We start from the raw sequence: 17,428 nt of genomic DNA, 5'->3' as shown, positions 1-17,428 counted from the left end.
GAAGCTTAAGCTTTTTCGCAAGAAAAAACAACCAACTAACGACAACCAATAAAATGAAGCACAACAACAAAATTGAATGTTTTGTATGACTACTCATTTTCATATATCGATATATAGGCTAACATAAGTAAGGTTTTGTGTAATATAATGTTGATCTTCATTTCAAGACAAATAACAAAACTAACTAAATACAAATGTTGACTTGTGACCAACAAAATCAAGTAATTGCTTAACATGCCATCCCTCTTAAATCAATTTGTTGTTTACCTTGCCACCACATTTCTACATTTTATGTCATCTTGTTGACATTAATTATTCTATAAATCCTACCGTTCTTTCTGACCAACATTTTCTAGAAAATTAAATAACGAACTGATTTGCTGTTTGATATCAATTTTGTTAACGTGTTATTATCATAGATAATAGTGTATATAATACTCCCTCCGTTTCAGATTAAATGTCGTTCTAGGGGAAATTTTTCGTTTCAAAATAAGTGTCATTTTGGAATTTCAATGCAAAATTTATTAATAAGATTCCCCAGTTAATTTTTCTATTGGTTGAAATGTGGTTAGGTGTATAGGTAATTGTATTTTTATCTTGGAAATGTATAAAATCAGATGTTTTATTAATATGTGTGCATAAGTCTAAAACGACAAATAAACTGAAACGGAGGGAGTATGAGTTTATTTATTGTAGTTATTCCTCCATACATTTGATTAGCTCACTTTTCTTTGTATATATAGTTCAGTTGCTTTCTCGTATAAAATTGTACTACACAAGTTGTATTGATGACTACAAATCACCTACCAATATGTATATACATCGAACGTTTTGATGAAGAAGACTAAGGCTCTAACTGGTGACCACAAAGGGAATAATAGGAACAAAGAGGAATGGAATAAAGAGGAACAAAATAATAGGAATACTTATTCCTTCTTGTTCCTTGCCAGATTTTATAAGGAATACTTTTACTCTATAATCTATTTTATTAAAACAGAAACATTCTGTTGGACCTAACATTTATTTTGTAAGTTTTTAAATTAAATACACATTTATACTTTATAGTTAAACATACATTAAGTCACTAATGTTCCTTTCTTTATACTATTATCCATGTTTCCAAACAATATACTTATTTCTTTATACTATTATCAATGTTTCCAAACAATATATTTTTTATACTACTATCAATGTTTCCAAATAATACAATAATTAATCTTAGTTATTTTATATCTATAATTTTCTCTTTAAAATTTTGTAGAAACGTCATAATTTCATAAATTGCAAATAGTGAACTTTAAAATTTCGATTATAAGATTACAAATTATGAAACTATTACAATTTAAATCCAATTAGATTACATATCGGTCATCCATCAGTTCAATCGGTTAGTCTCGGGTTTTAGTGATTTTTAATATGAATATTTTAAAAACATAAATTGAATTGTCAGATCTCCGGATTAACCGGTATAATCACAATCGGGTTGAATTTAAAAATACTGATTTAAATGCAAAAATATTTTAAATACACACTTTTTAAAAATAACCAAAATATTTGTTAAATTATTAGTGAAATTTTTCATCGTAAAATATCTCGCGCTTCAAAAGCGCGGGTCAAAATCTAGTTCCTTAAATTAAAAGGAATGAGAAGGAACATTAAGAAAATAATATTCCACATGAATGGTGTAAAATTTGAGAAATGAAGAGGAATTACTCATTCCCTAGACAGCATAATACGCAACTACAAAGTGTGAAGCATATTATTCATGAGTAAACGTGAAGTCGACAGAGGAGAAATGTAATTTGAAATTCTTATTTGGGTGAATCTATGACGACGTCCAATGCTTTACGCGTATAGCCATCTACACCTTTCAAGTGATTCTTAATACCTTTATTTCTTTTTCCTTTTATTTTGAATATAACTATGTGTTGAAAATGAATTTGTTACGTGAAGTAGAACTCCTAGCTACTACGAGGTTTCACGAACATAGCTAGGCATTGTTCATTTGCAATATGCAAAACTTTCAAGCTATGTTATAAGACGAGAAGAGCTAGTTGACTGTTAATCAAAAGAAAATTTGATTTAATAATTCTTGATTTTGGTTGGCGTGGGTTCCTCTAAAGAGGTAACAACAAAATGTGTTATGTAACTCTAATCTCCATAACTACATTGCTACTTAGAGTTACATAACAGATTTTGTTGTTACCTCTTTAGAGTTACATAACTCTAATCTCCATAACTATATTGCTACTTTTTTACCAAAAAAAGCTATATTGCTAATTTCCTTAATAAAGAATGTAGTAATAGTATACGCTTCATCCGCGCCCAAAAAAAATTATCTTTTGGAGTTTTCTATGGATAATAACCAAAAGAAATTTTTAAGAACATCCGAGACGCGAAAAAAAAAGAGCTGCTATCAACTGTAAAATATATGAATAACAAATGGAAAGGTAAGAAAGAGAAGGAAAAAAAGATGTAAGAAGAAAAAGAGTAGCTTTCTACCAAGAGCATTGTTCACCAGATGTCATTAATGTTCTCAAAGCGTCATAACTTAAAAAAAACAATTCAATAACTAATTTATTTAACATCATAATTTTGAGAATTCTTTACAGAGCGTCAATGGATGATGATGCTCTAAGGGCTAAACGTAGAGCAATTGACCTACCTCTCACCTTGCAACATATTAAAATATAAATCGAACAAAATTTATAAGAACATTCAAACCAAATATTTATTCGATGAGAGTCTAGTACATTTTATAGTGGTAGTTTAAATAAAATGGAGCAGAACAAAAGTCTTTTAAATCTCAATCTGTTGGAAAGCGATAAGATATAGTATACATATAAACAAAAAAAGTTACGTAACATTAATGAGAATCATGCATACAATGTGGACAGCCTTGAAAGTCCCACAAGACTGTATCCTTTTCGTCCCTTCCTCTCCAAAACCTCACCTTCCCCATTTATTTCTCCAATTCCTTCTCTATTTAACTAATCTTCTCGTTAGTTCTTATGATCCCCAAGCGTTCATCATATTTTGTTAAAGATATGTTCATCACATTCATGACACGTGCATACCCTTATTAAGTGAATGCATCTTTTAAAAGTGAATGCATATATTTCTTCTTTTTTTTTAAGTGAATGCATATATTTCTTAACAAGACTTCATTGATAATGAATGGCGGTTCAGACTCAGCATGCTTCAAGTTACTTCTTCAGTAATGGACAAGAAGATAATAATTGCTCGTCGTTGCAGCCTCAGCAACCAAAAGAGGTTTCTTCGGTAGATTTCATTCAGTTCTCGTCTCCTGCTGCTGCTCCGATGAATCCTCCACCGCCAAAACCACCGCAAGCTATCGATTTGAGCGAGTTGTTGCAGAATCATAATCCGTTAAAATCTAATGTGGTTCCTAGTACTACAGGTTTTCGTTCATCTCACGACCACCGTTCACATAATCAAGAACAGCTACTTTCGACTTTTTCTATGCTTTCAGGAGATCTTGCCGGAGAATATAAACGTCAAAGATATGAATTGGACATGTTTCTTCAAACTCAGGTGTTTGTTCGATCTCACAAACTATCTTTTAAGTGTTTTGTCTTTTTTCTCGTCTGTGTGTTGATCTCTATATTTTGTTTTGCAGAGTGAAGAGCTGCAGCGTAATTTAGCATCGAATAGAGAGAGGCAATATGTAGAGCTATTGTACGCCGCGGAGGAGTTAGCCAGACGGAGAGTGAGAGAAAAAGAAGCGGAGCTTGAGAAAGCCACGCGCCGTCACGCTGAGCTAAAGGCGCGTGCAGCTCAGCTAGCAGAAGGGGCGCGAACATGGCAGTTACGAGCAGCGACGCGGGAAGCCGAGGTCTCTTCGTTACAGGCTCATATCCAAAAAGTCCTAGCGAGCCAACCTACGGCGGCGAAACAGAGTATGATCGGCGGCGACGGGGAGGAAGCTGAGGACGCTGAATCCGTCTTCGTGGATCCGGAGCGGGTCGGAATGAACGGACCTAGTTGTAGGATTTGCTGGCGGAAACCGGCGACGGTGATGGCGTTACCATGTCGACATCTGGTTCTTTGTAAAGGATGCGACGGCGGCGGCGCTGTGCGTGTCTGTCCGATTTGCTTCGCCGTAAAGAGTTCCGGTGTCGAAGTTCTGTTTTGTTGATTATGATTTCGTGCATCGGCCAGTGAGGCCCATGGGGCCCATCATACTCAAGGAACAGTTGATACAACCGTACGAAAAAGGACGTATTCTGAACCGACGGAGAAAATGCATTTGTGATTCTAGAAATTATCATATAGTTGATGTACATAGGATTAGGACATAGCCACATGCAGTGGCCTTTTTTCGTTTTGACTTTTTTCTGTTGGAAATTATTTGTTTTCTATTTCTTATCTTTGATTTGAACGTACATATTTTAGAAAATATAATATTTAGGGTTTTAAATATGTATGGTCTCTGGTTTGATGGTTGCACATGCTAAAAATCCGTTTTGTTTCCCATCCCAGTCTTTTCGCGACACTTCGGGTTTACTTCTTCAAACGACTTTATTGTATAGGTTAAGTTGCGAGGATGCGCTACTAAGCCTGTTATGGCCATTTTCATGAGATACTATCTTCTTATAACAAAAGAAAAAAATCATCTGAATTGTAAGAAACCCGTGCCTTCCTTCGCAGCTTCACCTACTGTCATTACATTTGTTATAAACTTGCTTGGGTGCTATGTATATAGTTATCTTTTTTAATGTCTATATAAATTTGTTACATACTTGCTTGTGTGCTAGCTTTGTATATATTTGTGTTATTACGTTTGCTATATACTGGGTTGTGTTCTACTGCATTTGGTATAAACTTGCTTTGTGCTATGTGTATATATATATATATGTGTCTTTTTGAATTTCCATGTAAATTTTCTTTGAAACTAAAGGAAAAGGAAAATTTAAGTCAAAAAAACTAAAGGAAAAAGGAATTGATCTTCACTTGAAATCGAAGTTTGGTGAGACAACTATCCTTATGATTTGCATCATCTGACTTGGCCTTCCATGTGACAATAATGCGATCCAACTATTCATGTGACTCTTTTGTCCCCTCAATAAACGATAGTGTCCAGCATTTGGATCCATGTACTTAATAATTCATCCACTTTTGTTTTGAACGTACCAAAACAAAGAGAAAATAACAAAAGTCACTTGTTAGAAGACGTTCACTTTTATTGGTAACCAGAGTAATTAATGAATAGAGATTACGCATATGCTTTAGCAAAAAAGAAGAGATTACGCATATTTTATCACATATTATTGTATACCAATAATATTCTTATTTCAAAGTGAGAAATTCCAATCTGAAATTCAGACAAGTATTTGATGCATGTGAAAAACCCGGTGTTAGAATTTTCAAAACGTTTCCGGCATTACTATTCTCATTGGGCCTCACTAGCGTGAATCTTTAAGTACACCAAGCAAAAGTATTTTATTATTTAATATCTTAAAAATAATAAGAATTTATCAAGTTGTATTATGTTTTTAAATAATAAGATAAAAATAAATAAAATATAATAGTAGTTGCTATTTTTTAAAAATATTTTTAACGTCGTCAGCAAAATACTAAACCTTAAACTTTAAATATTAAATAATAAATTCTAAATTCTTGGATAAACCATAAACCATAGGGTTTAAGATTTATCCAAAGATTTAAAGTTTATAAATTAAAGGTTTAATGTTTTTAAGATTTAGTGTTTATAATTTAAGGTTTGGGATATATTCAATGGTTTGGATTTTATCCAAGAGTTTATGATTTAACAAGGATCTAAAATTTATTATTTAGGATTTAGGTTTACGTGTTTTGCTAAAAGCGTTAAAAATATTAAAAAGCTCCTTTTTATGGCAACTATTGTTATCATTTATTTATTTTTATTTTAAAAATATAACATAATTTTGCAAATTCTTATTATTTTTAAAATATATATTAAATATGAAATAACAAAATATTATTAGTTGGTGAATCTATAGGTTCCCAAAATAAAATGAACCCAAGAAAATACTATTTATAGAAAATTAAATGACTCTTGCACACTGGCGATGTGCGTAAACGAGTAATATAAGAGATCGCAGTGGTTGCTATTTACAGAAGAAACTCTATAAATTAATAATATGGTAAATTAATAAATTTTTATAGTTCCAAATTTGAACAGTGTAAAATATATCATAATTTAATAAAATAATAAGATAATAGTATTTATAAAATTCCTAACTAAATATATTGTTCCGTTGAAATCATAAATTAATAACTACGACAAATATAAATTTGATATATACATAAATAAAACATCTTATTGTTTCTTAATCTTCAAAATGAATTGTATCTCTAATTTTTCTTTTTTTTTCATTTCAGTATTTTGGTATTATTTTATGGAACTACATACAAAAACTCATTTGTATACTTCATTTTTACTCAACATACATAAAATATATCAAATAATCTCATAAAAGTAAAATAAATTCAAATATATAAAGTCTTACCTAATATAATATTATGAAATAAAAAAATTCTTTCTTTCTTTTAATTAAAAAATATTTTAAAAATATAATTCTAAAAATGAAAATTTTCTTTATATAAATAATTTTATTTGTCTCAAATATTATTAGTTGAGCATGTGTATTTAATAAAACATTAATGTATTCAAATCATTTTAGTATAAGTAAAAAAATTCAAATGAAATTTTTTTTACAAAATAAAGGGAATATAGTTTAACAAATATAATCATTCATTAAAGTATTAATGTTTTTTAGTCTCTTGTAAGAAACCTCTCAATACTCTATTGCCAAATGTCCTTCCACGAATGGTTTAATTTTAATCAACAAAATAAAAGTTAATAATATAACAAAATTACATTATAACACTATTTTTAACTTTGTACGGTAAAGAGAATTCTGCCTATAAAATTACACCATTTTTAATATAAGATTCCATTTTAAAATAAATTAATTTTATAATAGAGTTAAAATTATTTTATCCTTATTTTATTTTTGAAATAGAGAATTGAGTAATAAATACAATAATTATTATATTTATAGAGTAAATTCATATTTACTTTTTTATATTGTGAAAGATGAAGTGAAATTAGATCATTCCTTATTATAAATTTCATTTTGGATGGAGTTGGAATGACCTCACAATATACAAAAGTTCACTCCCCCACAAAATAAATAGTACAATATTACAAATAGCCCAATCATACAATTCTCCGAGTGTTTTCAAGCCCATAATGAAATATTTGTGTGGAAGGTGCTGCTTTGCATGCGCTATCAACTATCATTCATGATGATAAAACAAGAAGGTAGATGATGGAGCATTGGAGGTAATTACTAATTTAAACTAATAATAATAAGAATAAGATTCATCAACAACAAAGTAAGTACGGTCGAAGGACGAAGCGTTTTTTCTTTCAATTGTGTGGGCAGTGGAAAGTATGGTATCTCACAAATGTCAACAAGTCTACTTTGCCTTTGAATGGGGGCTGCTGGTGAATGCTATCAATAGACCAAGATCATGGCCTTCCTTCAAGTTCAAAATACCAGAGATTCGACGTTTGCTTGAGGAGCTTTTAGGCTGGCGTGTACTCCTTGAATCCTATAATGCAAATAGAGGAGCCCACTTAATTGCAGACAGTGTGATGACGGGGAACAGGTTCCAGTCATATGTGGTTACTGGTGCTCCAGGATGGTTACTTCATTGATTTTGTATGGGATATTTCTGCCTATTGTGGTTTTAGCTTGATTTTTTGGTATAGTATGTGTACTTTTATCTTATACACTTTTGAAATAATGAAATATGTTAGATGGAAAAAAAAAAGTATCTTAGGCTGCTGTTCTGGCTCCTACTGATACATAATTAATAATAGGAGTAGTGCTTAAACAACTAAGAAACTAATGTTAGGTGTGGGATTAACCAAACCAATAAAATATAATGTAGTGAGCATTAGTGGATTTCACTTTATAATAATCAATCCATTCTTTTCGTAGGGAGCTAATTTAATACTATGATAACCGATGTGTTTCGACGTAGGAGACATTGTTGTCGCGTGGCCGTTTCTAGATCTCTTGTTGTAAACAATGAACCTAATGATCCGATAATTCTATCAAACTTGTAGAGCAAGCCTGTTTTTTGAGTTATTTATTGAATAGTGTATATTGATCAGTGATCGAGTTGCTAATAATATGGACTATTATATTTATATCGATGATTAGTGGCCTGGTGCGCCACAAATGTTGTTCCCTCTCTGAGCTCATGCCATGTGACAAACTGGACGATTACTACAAATTATAATTACGACGAGCCTATGTTGATGTTTTATTTATTAATCATATCAGACGTTTTAACCCATTCAAAGATTTTTTTTTTATCGCTGAATTGTATTATTAAACTTTTAAAGCAAAAAATTCTAAACAATAAAAACCAATAAAACAACATAAAAAAAGAATACATCAGTAGAGATCCAAAATAATCTAACACATTTATTTTGCGTATGGAAGACTAAAGGATTTTTCATACAAAAGTTTCATATTTTCTTTTTGGAATAGATGAATCTCATAAGAAACAATATTCATATTAATTCAAAAACACCACGCTTAATAGTAAGTTGAAAACAATTGTCATTTTTTATTATTTCAGTAGGAGCCATTGTTGATGTTTTCAACAATGCCTATGTTGATGTTTTCAGAACCTTCAACGTTTCATTATTGATTTTTTTGTCAGCATTTCATTATTGATTAGTACCTTGTTTAGGTACATATTACTCCGCCAAAAGCGTGGGTTTAGTATAAATATATACTCATGTGATTTATTACCCGTGATTTGATCTATTATTGATAAGACTTTCTTCATAAATTATTTTATCAGAGCTGGAATGTTATAAATTTATAGTTAGACCGCACCGCCAGCCTATGGTTTTGTCAAAAATACATATATTTTGTTGGATGTTGATACACACATACAAAGAAAATTCCTCCCTCCATGCTGACAAGATATAGAAGATATGAAGAAGAGAAGAACGGTGTAATTGATCAAAAAAAAAAAAGAACGGTCTAACTTGGGCGAGACTTGACTGAGCAGATTCGTTAAAGTGGGGCCAGAAGAATCAATTTTGAATCGGACGATGGAGAAACAATGTTACCGATACAAATTACAATATTGTGAGACTGGACAGCGTTAACCATCATAAGGCGTACGTGTCATGAAACGCCAACATTATTGGGACACGCGTGTGCTTCTTGTGAGATTGAATCTCAAGGGTATCAATATGCATCTGGTAAAATAAAGCCAAAGTAGATTTTATTCCAAAAAATGTAACTAAATATTTCTTGAACAAACTCTACGTTTTTGTTTGTTTGTTTGTAAAGGCTTGTAAGAAAAAGGGGTTTCTTCTTTCTAATTAAACCATTTCTTAAGTGAATAAACTTTTAATCAATTAATTATCGAAAATTCGAAATTAACCCATATAAAAGACTCAAACAATTGTTAAAAAAAAAGAGAAAAGACTCAGACAAGGCTCTGCCATTGAGAACCAAAACCGGAAATGAAGAAAACACCAACAAATTGTTTTTTTTTGGAACTTTGTATACATAAGCAACGAATTAGTCACTGAATAAAACTTATTGTTTATTGTTTTCCAATACGTTTTATTTTTTATTTTTTTTTCCAATACGTTTTAGCTGTTCAACAACTACAATATTTTATACGAATGAATAACTCAGATCAAATAAATACTTCATTTGTTTCATGCAGATTAAAAAATTGATATAGTATACTAACTTACCATTATTTAATGCATAATTTTAAATAAAATAATTAAAATAAATTTTTATTGGTTAATTAAAATAATAATAATGAAATTATGTCTGAAAGTTACATTGAAAATATAGAATAATACTCCCTCCGTTTCAAAATATATGTCGTTCTAGAGGAAAAATTTTGTTTCAAAATAAGTGTCGTTTTCGGTTTTCAATACAAAATTTATTGACAATATTCTCTATTCTATTTTTCTATTGGTTGATATATGGTTATGTGTATTGGTAATAGTGTTTTTATTTTGGAAATATGTAAAATTAAATGTTTTCTTAATCTGTATGCATAATCTTAGAACGACAAATAATATGAAACGGAGGGAGTACTTATTTTGAAATAAAAAAATATTAGGATGACAATTATAATGAAACATACTGAGTAATAAGTACTGTTCACTTTCGTCAAGCACCATTAGAACATTAATCTTATAGATTCAACATATAATCGTCGTTGATAACCCTGTGCAGAGACAATCCACGATTAATGGTACTCGTAGAGTCATAGGTGTTTTATAAATCTAAGTAAACAAATAGAAAACAGACAACGGTCCAATGGCGGCAATGGCATTATGGCGGGGCAGGTAAACAAGCAGCCTCCATCCTATGGGCAAGGAAGATGGGTCCACAGTATTTAAGCTGTTGAGAAATAATGACATTAGTTTCCTTTTAAAAATGAGAGAAAATTCAAGAGCGAGAGAGAATCAAATAATTTTCTAGTACTAAAATGAAAACGAAAGAGAGTGACGTGGTTCCTTACATACATTTTCTGGCAGATTATTGTAAATGAAAACTTATCCTAACAAGAAATAAAAATTCAGCACTAGAACTGTATATAGTTTTTGCAGGTGCTTCATAATTTCATAACCATCCTTAGCACTGAAAACTTAATGCCGAACGATAGTAACACTTGCAAAACATTTTAAATTGACACAAGAAACAAAAAATAGACTTTTGAGGAACAGAGTGGGGTAGAACTTCGAACTTCCAAGTCTTGCGCAAGTGTACGACGTTTACATGTTTGAATAATTGCTTACACGCATCATTGGCGCGTGTTTCACACTTCAAGGAGGGTCCTTTATTAGTTTGAGCTATTTGGGTGAAAATACGAGAACATAAAAATAATTAGGTTTCTACGCATAAAAAAAATAAATTAGCTATATGGACAGATGAAAGAAGCGAAGTTACTTTGTTGTCCTTTTCACACTCTCCTTCACACTCTCCCTCTCTCTTTCATCTCCCTCCTCCTCCTGGTGTCAACACCGTAACGGAGCATGACCGATCTCTACTCGAGTTCCGCAAAGGTATCCGCAACGAGGCCTCCAACCAACGCATCTCATGCTCCGCTACGAGCAGCCTCACCAACCCCTCCACTTGCCCTGAGAACTGGCTCGGCAACCCCTCCACTTGCCCTGAGAACTGGCTCGGTATCTTGCAACCCGAATCGGATTCACTCATCGCCATTAATCTCGTCGTCTTCTTACAGTGACAACCAACATCGTAATCTAATCGACAAATCACTAGAGCGTCGGAGCTCTCATAGGGAACGGCCACACCAGAATTCCCACAGATACACAGAGATCGAGAGAAACACCACCAAAAATACTAAGCCGCACCTGTTCTATCATGTTGCTCAGATTCCAAATTAAATGGGTGAGTTAGAGATCACCGCACAAACCGTCACCGGCGCTGGAAGGTCTCCACCCAAACACGAAGATGACAAAGTTTAGTAGAGAAAAAGCTTGGCGCATATAATTTACTGTCTCTAAAAAGCGAACACTATCTGAGAAAAAGGAGAGAATATGAAGAATGATACTCTAGTAAAATCAAAGAGTAAGAAAAATAATGATTGCAAGAGAAAAAAATCTGAGAAAAAGGGAAGTGGTTTTTTTGTTTAATTGGACTTCTTGACAACGAAGACCAAAATAATCTTTTACAAGGACACCTGTTGGATTAATACATATCTTGATATCTGAGAAAAGAAAAATAATTATTATTTATGTTAGCTAATTAGAGTAGGCAGCATATGTAGATATAAGGCCATCATTATTGGTGGGCAGCCCTTAACTTTTTTTTTTTTTTTTTTTTTGTTCATCAACACTTAAGGGCACATAAGGGCAGCCCTTATCTAAGGGCTGCCCTTATGTGCCCTTAAGTGTTTGATGAACAAAAAAAAAAAAAAAAAAAAAAAAAGTTAAGGGCTGCCCACCAATAATGATGCCCTAAGGATATGTCGAGTATATTTGAAAAATAAACAGTACACATACCATATACCTAATTATACTTTTTTCCATGTATATGCAATGCAAATACTCTATTAGTTTTTCTTTTTTGAAAAAGGGCATCCTTTATTAGTTATTCCGATAATAAAAAATGTACAATTCATTTTTTGTTTGATCGAATTATCCAAACCAATCGTGACTTCACATAAATCTCAGTATTATATTAAGTTTATTTCTTTTGTGGGAAGAAAAGGTAAATGTAACTACATGTTCTAAATTAGATTAAGCTTTTTATTAATAAGCTAAAGCAATTATGATTTTTGTAGCTTAATATAATACTGAGATTTGTAAAAAAAAAATATGATTTTTGAAAATCTTCAAGTGCGCGGTGGTATCGCACAAAGCTTCTTCAAAGTCTTCCTAAACGTCACTCGTAACGGTGAGAAAAATCTATAAAAAGAGAGAAAAAGACGTCGTATTAATTCTATTAATAATTTACGCATCCTCCCAATAAAGAAAAGATACAATTGGTGAGACAGTTTACGTAACACGCAAGATCACGCGCTTGTGGTCCCCTCGACGATCCTCGAAGATTTTTTTGCAGGTATTGAACTACATTTATGTCCCTCACTCTTTAGCTTCAATAACACTGTTGCCACATATTTACATGGAATCCAATTGCGTTGCCATTTAGGTTAATGATGATATTTAGTACTAACACTATGATTATTAAATAAAATAGACAACAAATATCGGTAGACATTTTTTTTTTTGTTCAAATATCGGTAGACATTAAATATTTGTTGCACAGTCTACCCTGGAGTAAATATAACTGACATGGTCAATGGGTAAACGTTAAAAGTTATTTAATTTAATTGTAACCCTCTTATATTATGGTGTCTTTTTAAAAAAAGTTTATGGAAAATGAAGGTATTGACTGTTAAACATGCCGATTAATACGAAACTAGATTTGAACTCGTCCGACTGAGAGGGTGTTTTTGTTTATGTAACATAATTAATTTTTTACACTATTATATATTCTATAAAAATTATAGTATAAATGCTGACAAAAAATCTCATATAATACAAATATTGCTGTAATATAATTTCTCTTATAGTTATTAGTTTTTTTCTTAAAAAAAATAAACGTGCATTTGATCACACTATGATAACAAAATCGAGTTAATTCATGAATATATGTGAGTTTAGCTTTTAAAAAATGATAAATCCAACTTGGATAATATAATTTAAGTTGGACTATATTTTTACCAAATAAATAGGAAAGTTTACAGATTTGCTAATTTTTTTGTTGTGAATCTAAATGTATTGTTAGTTGTCATGTTTTTAATTAGTTTCATTTATTGTAGTTTATTTGCGTTGCTTTATGAAAGAATGAATAGATGGAGAAGACATTAATTTTTAATATGAAACTAATAAAATTGTCTGTGACATTTGGTTGTAAATAAAAATGAATTTTAAGGGTTATTCTATATGTGTATTTCTATTTTAATAAAGTAGATGATGTTTGTAATATTTTATTAATCAATATATTTACAAAATGCTAAAAAATATTTTCTCTGTTTCTAAATAAATGTTATTTTAACTTTTTCACACAAATTAATAAAGTGAGCAAAATATAATTAAATTTATATTATTTACATATATTTGACCAATAGTATTTGTGATAAATAAAATTATTTATAAAATCAACGCACTTTATAATTATATTTAAACTGAAAGTAATTAAATTTACATTAAAATTTTAAAATGACACTTTTTATATAACAAAAAGAAAATGTTAAAACTAAACTTAATATGAAACAACAGATTTTGTGTATTCGTATAAGAAGTTACATAGTGTAAACACTATGCAGACAAAAGTCATTAATGGCTGAGTTGAATTTTATAAGTAGCTGAATAACATATTCATGCTTACAAAAGGTCAGTAATCAAAAGAAAAGGTTTTTTGACAAAAAAAAATCAAAAAGAAAAGTTTATTAAGAAAAAAGAAGATGAAATTGTTTATAAATAGTCAAATTTATCCTTTGTTACTTTACAATTTTATCATGTCACACATATAATTTTATCCCACATTTTTTGACATCATCCCTTCGGTGCATTTTATTTTAATTCATTAATATTGTATTGCATCATTCTATAGTTAAGTAGCTATTATCATTCAGAACATAATACTTTTAATTAAAGTTCAGTAACAAACATAAATACTTTTTGTTATTTATTTATTTTTTATTCAGAATTTAAATATATTAAGTTATGTATCCGTTTAACTTAGATTATCTTAAACACACAAGATTAGACTTTTTTGATCCAATTTTCTAGGCTGATTGTTTTTAGTATCAAGAAAATTATATACTTCAATATACTAGCAAAACTGTGTTACTGAATAAAAGAGCCTTGATTTGATTAAGAAAAATGCCTACAAACAGAGGAAAACTATCATATTATGTGACTGCCTCAATTATTCCTCATAATGGTTTAGGTAGTTTGAATTATTATGAAAATTCAACAAAGTTAAGTAAACAAATAAAGAAAAGGCGGGTTTGTCAACAAAGAAGCCAATAGATTCTCTCTCTCCTCTTCTCGTCACTTTCTTTTTTATATTCTTTCCTCAAACTTCGCTGCATTTCCTTAACTTTCTCTCTCTTAAACTAGAAATAAACCTATCCTTCCATTGCTATAAAAGTAAGCTCCATTTTCCTTCAAGTCTCCTCCATACCAAACCTCTCTCTTCTCATCTTAAAGAACAACAAGAAAGACAAAAAAAAAGTTAGAGAAAATGGACGTTCCCAAGAGAAAGCCTTATTTCAAAGAAGAAGAAGCTGATATGGAAGCTGGAGTTTCATCTCCTTCTTCTTTATACAAAAACATGAATCGGTACCATCCTCAGAGTTACTATAATTACCATCAGTACTCACCCAGATCCGTTGTTGTTCCTGGGAAGTTCCATGATTTTAGATTCGACCATAGCTCTTTCGGACAACAATCACTTCCTCATTTCTTGGACTCCTGTTCTCTCTGTAAGAAGCGTCTTGGTAATAACAGAGACATCTTCATGTACAGGTACGTATCTTTGTTCCACTTAGATCTTAATTAATTTCTCTATATAGATACTTTACGTTAGATTTTGATCCTTTTTAGTCAACGATAGAAGAAACCCTGATTCTTTATTTGCCATTTTGTTATTTTAAGAAGAACTATATCGTGTCTGATTATGAATGTTTTGATTTGTGCGAAAAACAGAGGAGACACACCGTTCTGTAGCGAAGAGTGTAGAGAAGAACAGATAAATAAAGACGAAGCGAAAGAGAAGAAACGTAATCTGTCTTCATCTGTGAAAGCTATGAGAAGAAATGAAAAGAGAAGCTCTTCTTCTTCTCCAACTAGATCTCGTGACTATGCTTTACAAACTGGAACTGTTGTTGCTGCCTAGTTCGGTTCCTCCTTATTTCAAACTGGAAGATTTTTTTTAAAAAGTGAGAAGAATCCATTAACGTCAATTGCAGTAAAAGCTGGTTAATGGTTCGAATATGAAAAACTCAGGGAAACAAAAAAATGATAAAAAGAAAATATAAGGTGAAGAAACCTCTCTTTTTCAAGGGGTTGTCTCTTTTTTTTCTTTTTCATTATTAGCTTTATTTTACATTTCTAAGAAAAAAATGCAATTTTGGGAGTACAAGAAAAACGCCTATGTGAATTGGTAAATCTTTTTATTTCTTTTTAATATGTGAAGAAAACAAAAAAAAATGTAATATTAACATCTTCAGTTTTTTGTAATGAAAAAAACAATAATATATATGATAATAACTTATCTACTATCGTTTAATTTTCTTTGTCAAGTTCAAAATGTGATACAGTTATGATACGGAATAAATTTTGATGTAGTGGAATCAACTCTGATTGAAGTGGAGTAGGCTTGATCTCATGATGACTGATGATGACTGATGATACAGCGGACGATAGGGTGAACGGTCGATCAAAGAACTTTTAGGATTCTAGAGACCTGTTCTTGGATCAATCAAGAGTTTCTTTCGATAGCGTCTTGAGACCAACTTCTTGTAAAGATGAATTTAATCAAATCCCTTTCAAGGTATAAAGCAAAAGCTCATTTATTAATTTTCAAAGTCTGAATACAACTTTAGGCTTGAATGCCTATTTATAATAAATCCTTAAATCTAGAAAATCATAATCTTAACTAAAATAGGAAAACCACTAAAATATAGAAAATACAAATAAAAGGTAATTATCTAATTCAATATATTTAACAAAATAAATAATAAGATATTTGGAAATATTCCAAATACTTATCTGTATCATTCTCTCCGGATTGGAAAAGATTCGTCCTCGAATCTTAAATCGGTTTTTCGTGGTTGAAATCTTCAAATATGTATCTTCAAATCCGAAATTTGCACAAAGCCTGATCTTTTGTCTTTGCCTGAAATTCGCACGAAACTCGTCCTGTACGAATTTTGCACGGATCTCGTCCGGTCCTATTTTTGCACAAACGAAATTTGTAAAAGAATCTTCATTGAAGACAAAGTCGACAACACAGACATCATCTTCGTAGACGTCGTAGATCGGATCACCGTAGATCTCTCGATAGATCTCAAAGTTTTCGGCTTTCTCAACAAAAGGATTTTCGTCCTGGATAGGATAGATGTTCGCATTCACCATGACATCCAGAATCGTTCTTTGATTAAGAAACCAAAGAGACGAAGCTCTGATACCAACTGATGCAGCGGACGATAGGGTGAACGGTCGATCAAAGAACTTTTAGGATTCTAGAGACCTGTTCTTGGATCAATCAAGAGTTTCTTTCGATAGCGTCTTGAGACCAACTTCTTGTAAAGATGAATTTAATCAAATCCCTTTCAAGGTATAAAGCAAAAGCTCGTTTATTAATTTTCAAAGTCTGAATACAACTTTAGGCTTGAATGCCTATTTATAATAAATCCTTAAATCTAGAAAATCATAATCTTAACTAAAATAGGAAAACCACTAAAATATAGAAAATACAAATAAAAGGTAATTATCTAATTCAATATATTTAACAAAATAAATAATAAGATATTTGGAAATATTCCAAATACTTATCTGTATCAACTGAGAGCATCTCCAATGTATTATTCCAAATTTTATTTCAAAATGGTGCAACTCTAAAATAGAGTAATGTTTTACTCTAATGTATTACTCTATTTTTTACTCCAAAAATAGTTAATAATTGTTAATAATATCATATACTTATAAAAGTTTATCAATTAACCCCAACTATTTTATATTTGCAAAAATGCCTTAAATATAATTTATTTAAATTAAAAATTTATTATTAAAAGGTAAAAAATCATAAAAATAGAA

At 30.8% G+C, this 17,428-nt stretch overlaps 2 protein-coding genes and 1 long non-coding RNA gene across 3 annotated transcripts; 2 read left to right on the top strand and 1 right to left on the bottom strand.

Moving 5' to 3' along the window:
- The first annotated feature begins 2,912 nt into the window (after positions 1 to 2,912).
- LOC108840269 (BOI-related E3 ubiquitin-protein ligase 1) lies at positions 2,913 to 4,470 on the top strand. The gene is made up of 2 exons (XM_018613102.2): positions 2,913 to 3,555; positions 3,641 to 4,470. The coding sequence occupies exons 1-2, from the start codon at positions 3,178 to 3,180 to the stop codon at positions 4,157 to 4,159; spliced, it is 897 nt and encodes a 298-aa protein (XP_018468604.1). The 5' UTR covers positions 2,913 to 3,177; the 3' UTR covers positions 4,160 to 4,470.
- A 6,165-nt stretch (positions 4,471 to 10,635) lies between these two features.
- LOC130500415 (uncharacterized) lies at positions 10,636 to 11,742 on the bottom strand. Its single transcript, XR_008939044.1, has 2 exons — positions 11,022 to 11,742; positions 10,636 to 10,924 (listed from the first exon to the last, which is right to left on the bottom strand). It is a non-coding gene; the product is annotated as an uncharacterized LOC130500415 (long non-coding RNA).
- Positions 11,743 to 14,681: 2,939 nt separating this feature from the next.
- LOC108839875 (FCS-Like Zinc finger 2) lies at positions 14,682 to 15,699 on the top strand. Its single transcript, XM_018612657.2, has 2 exons — positions 14,682 to 15,136; positions 15,317 to 15,699. Exons 1-2 carry the CDS (start codon positions 14,853 to 14,855, stop codon positions 15,504 to 15,506), a joined length of 474 nt encoding a protein of 157 aa, XP_018468159.1. The 5' UTR covers positions 14,682 to 14,852; the 3' UTR covers positions 15,507 to 15,699.
- Positions 15,700 to 17,428: the final 1,729 nt, after the last annotated feature.

The sequence above is a fragment of the Raphanus sativus genome, chromosome 2, assembly GCF_000801105.2.
Source record: "Raphanus sativus cultivar WK10039 chromosome 2, ASM80110v3, whole genome shotgun sequence".
Lineage (NCBI taxonomy): Eukaryota > Viridiplantae > Streptophyta > Magnoliopsida > Brassicales > Brassicaceae > Raphanus > Raphanus sativus.
This window is presented reverse-complemented; position numbering and strand designations above follow the sequence as displayed.

What these genes read in the sequence shown, in the direction of transcription:
- LOC108840269 (XM_018613102.2), top strand. Translation starts at nt 3,178, where the DNA reads ATGGCGGTTCAGACTCAGCATGCTTCAAGTTACTTCTTCAGTAATGGA. An exon ending in ACATGTTTCTTCAAACTCAG is followed by an intron (nt 3,556 to 3,640) that starts GTGTTTGTTCGA and finishes TTTGTTTTGCAG; the next exon opens with AGTGAAGAGCTGCAGCGTAA.
- LOC108839875 (XM_018612657.2), top strand. Translation starts at nt 14,853, where the DNA reads ATGGACGTTCCCAAGAGAAAGCCTTATTTCAAAGAAGAAGAAGCTGAT. An exon ending in AGAGACATCTTCATGTACAG is followed by an intron (nt 15,137 to 15,316) that starts GTACGTATCTTT and finishes TGCGAAAAACAG; the next exon opens with AGGAGACACACCGTTCTGTA.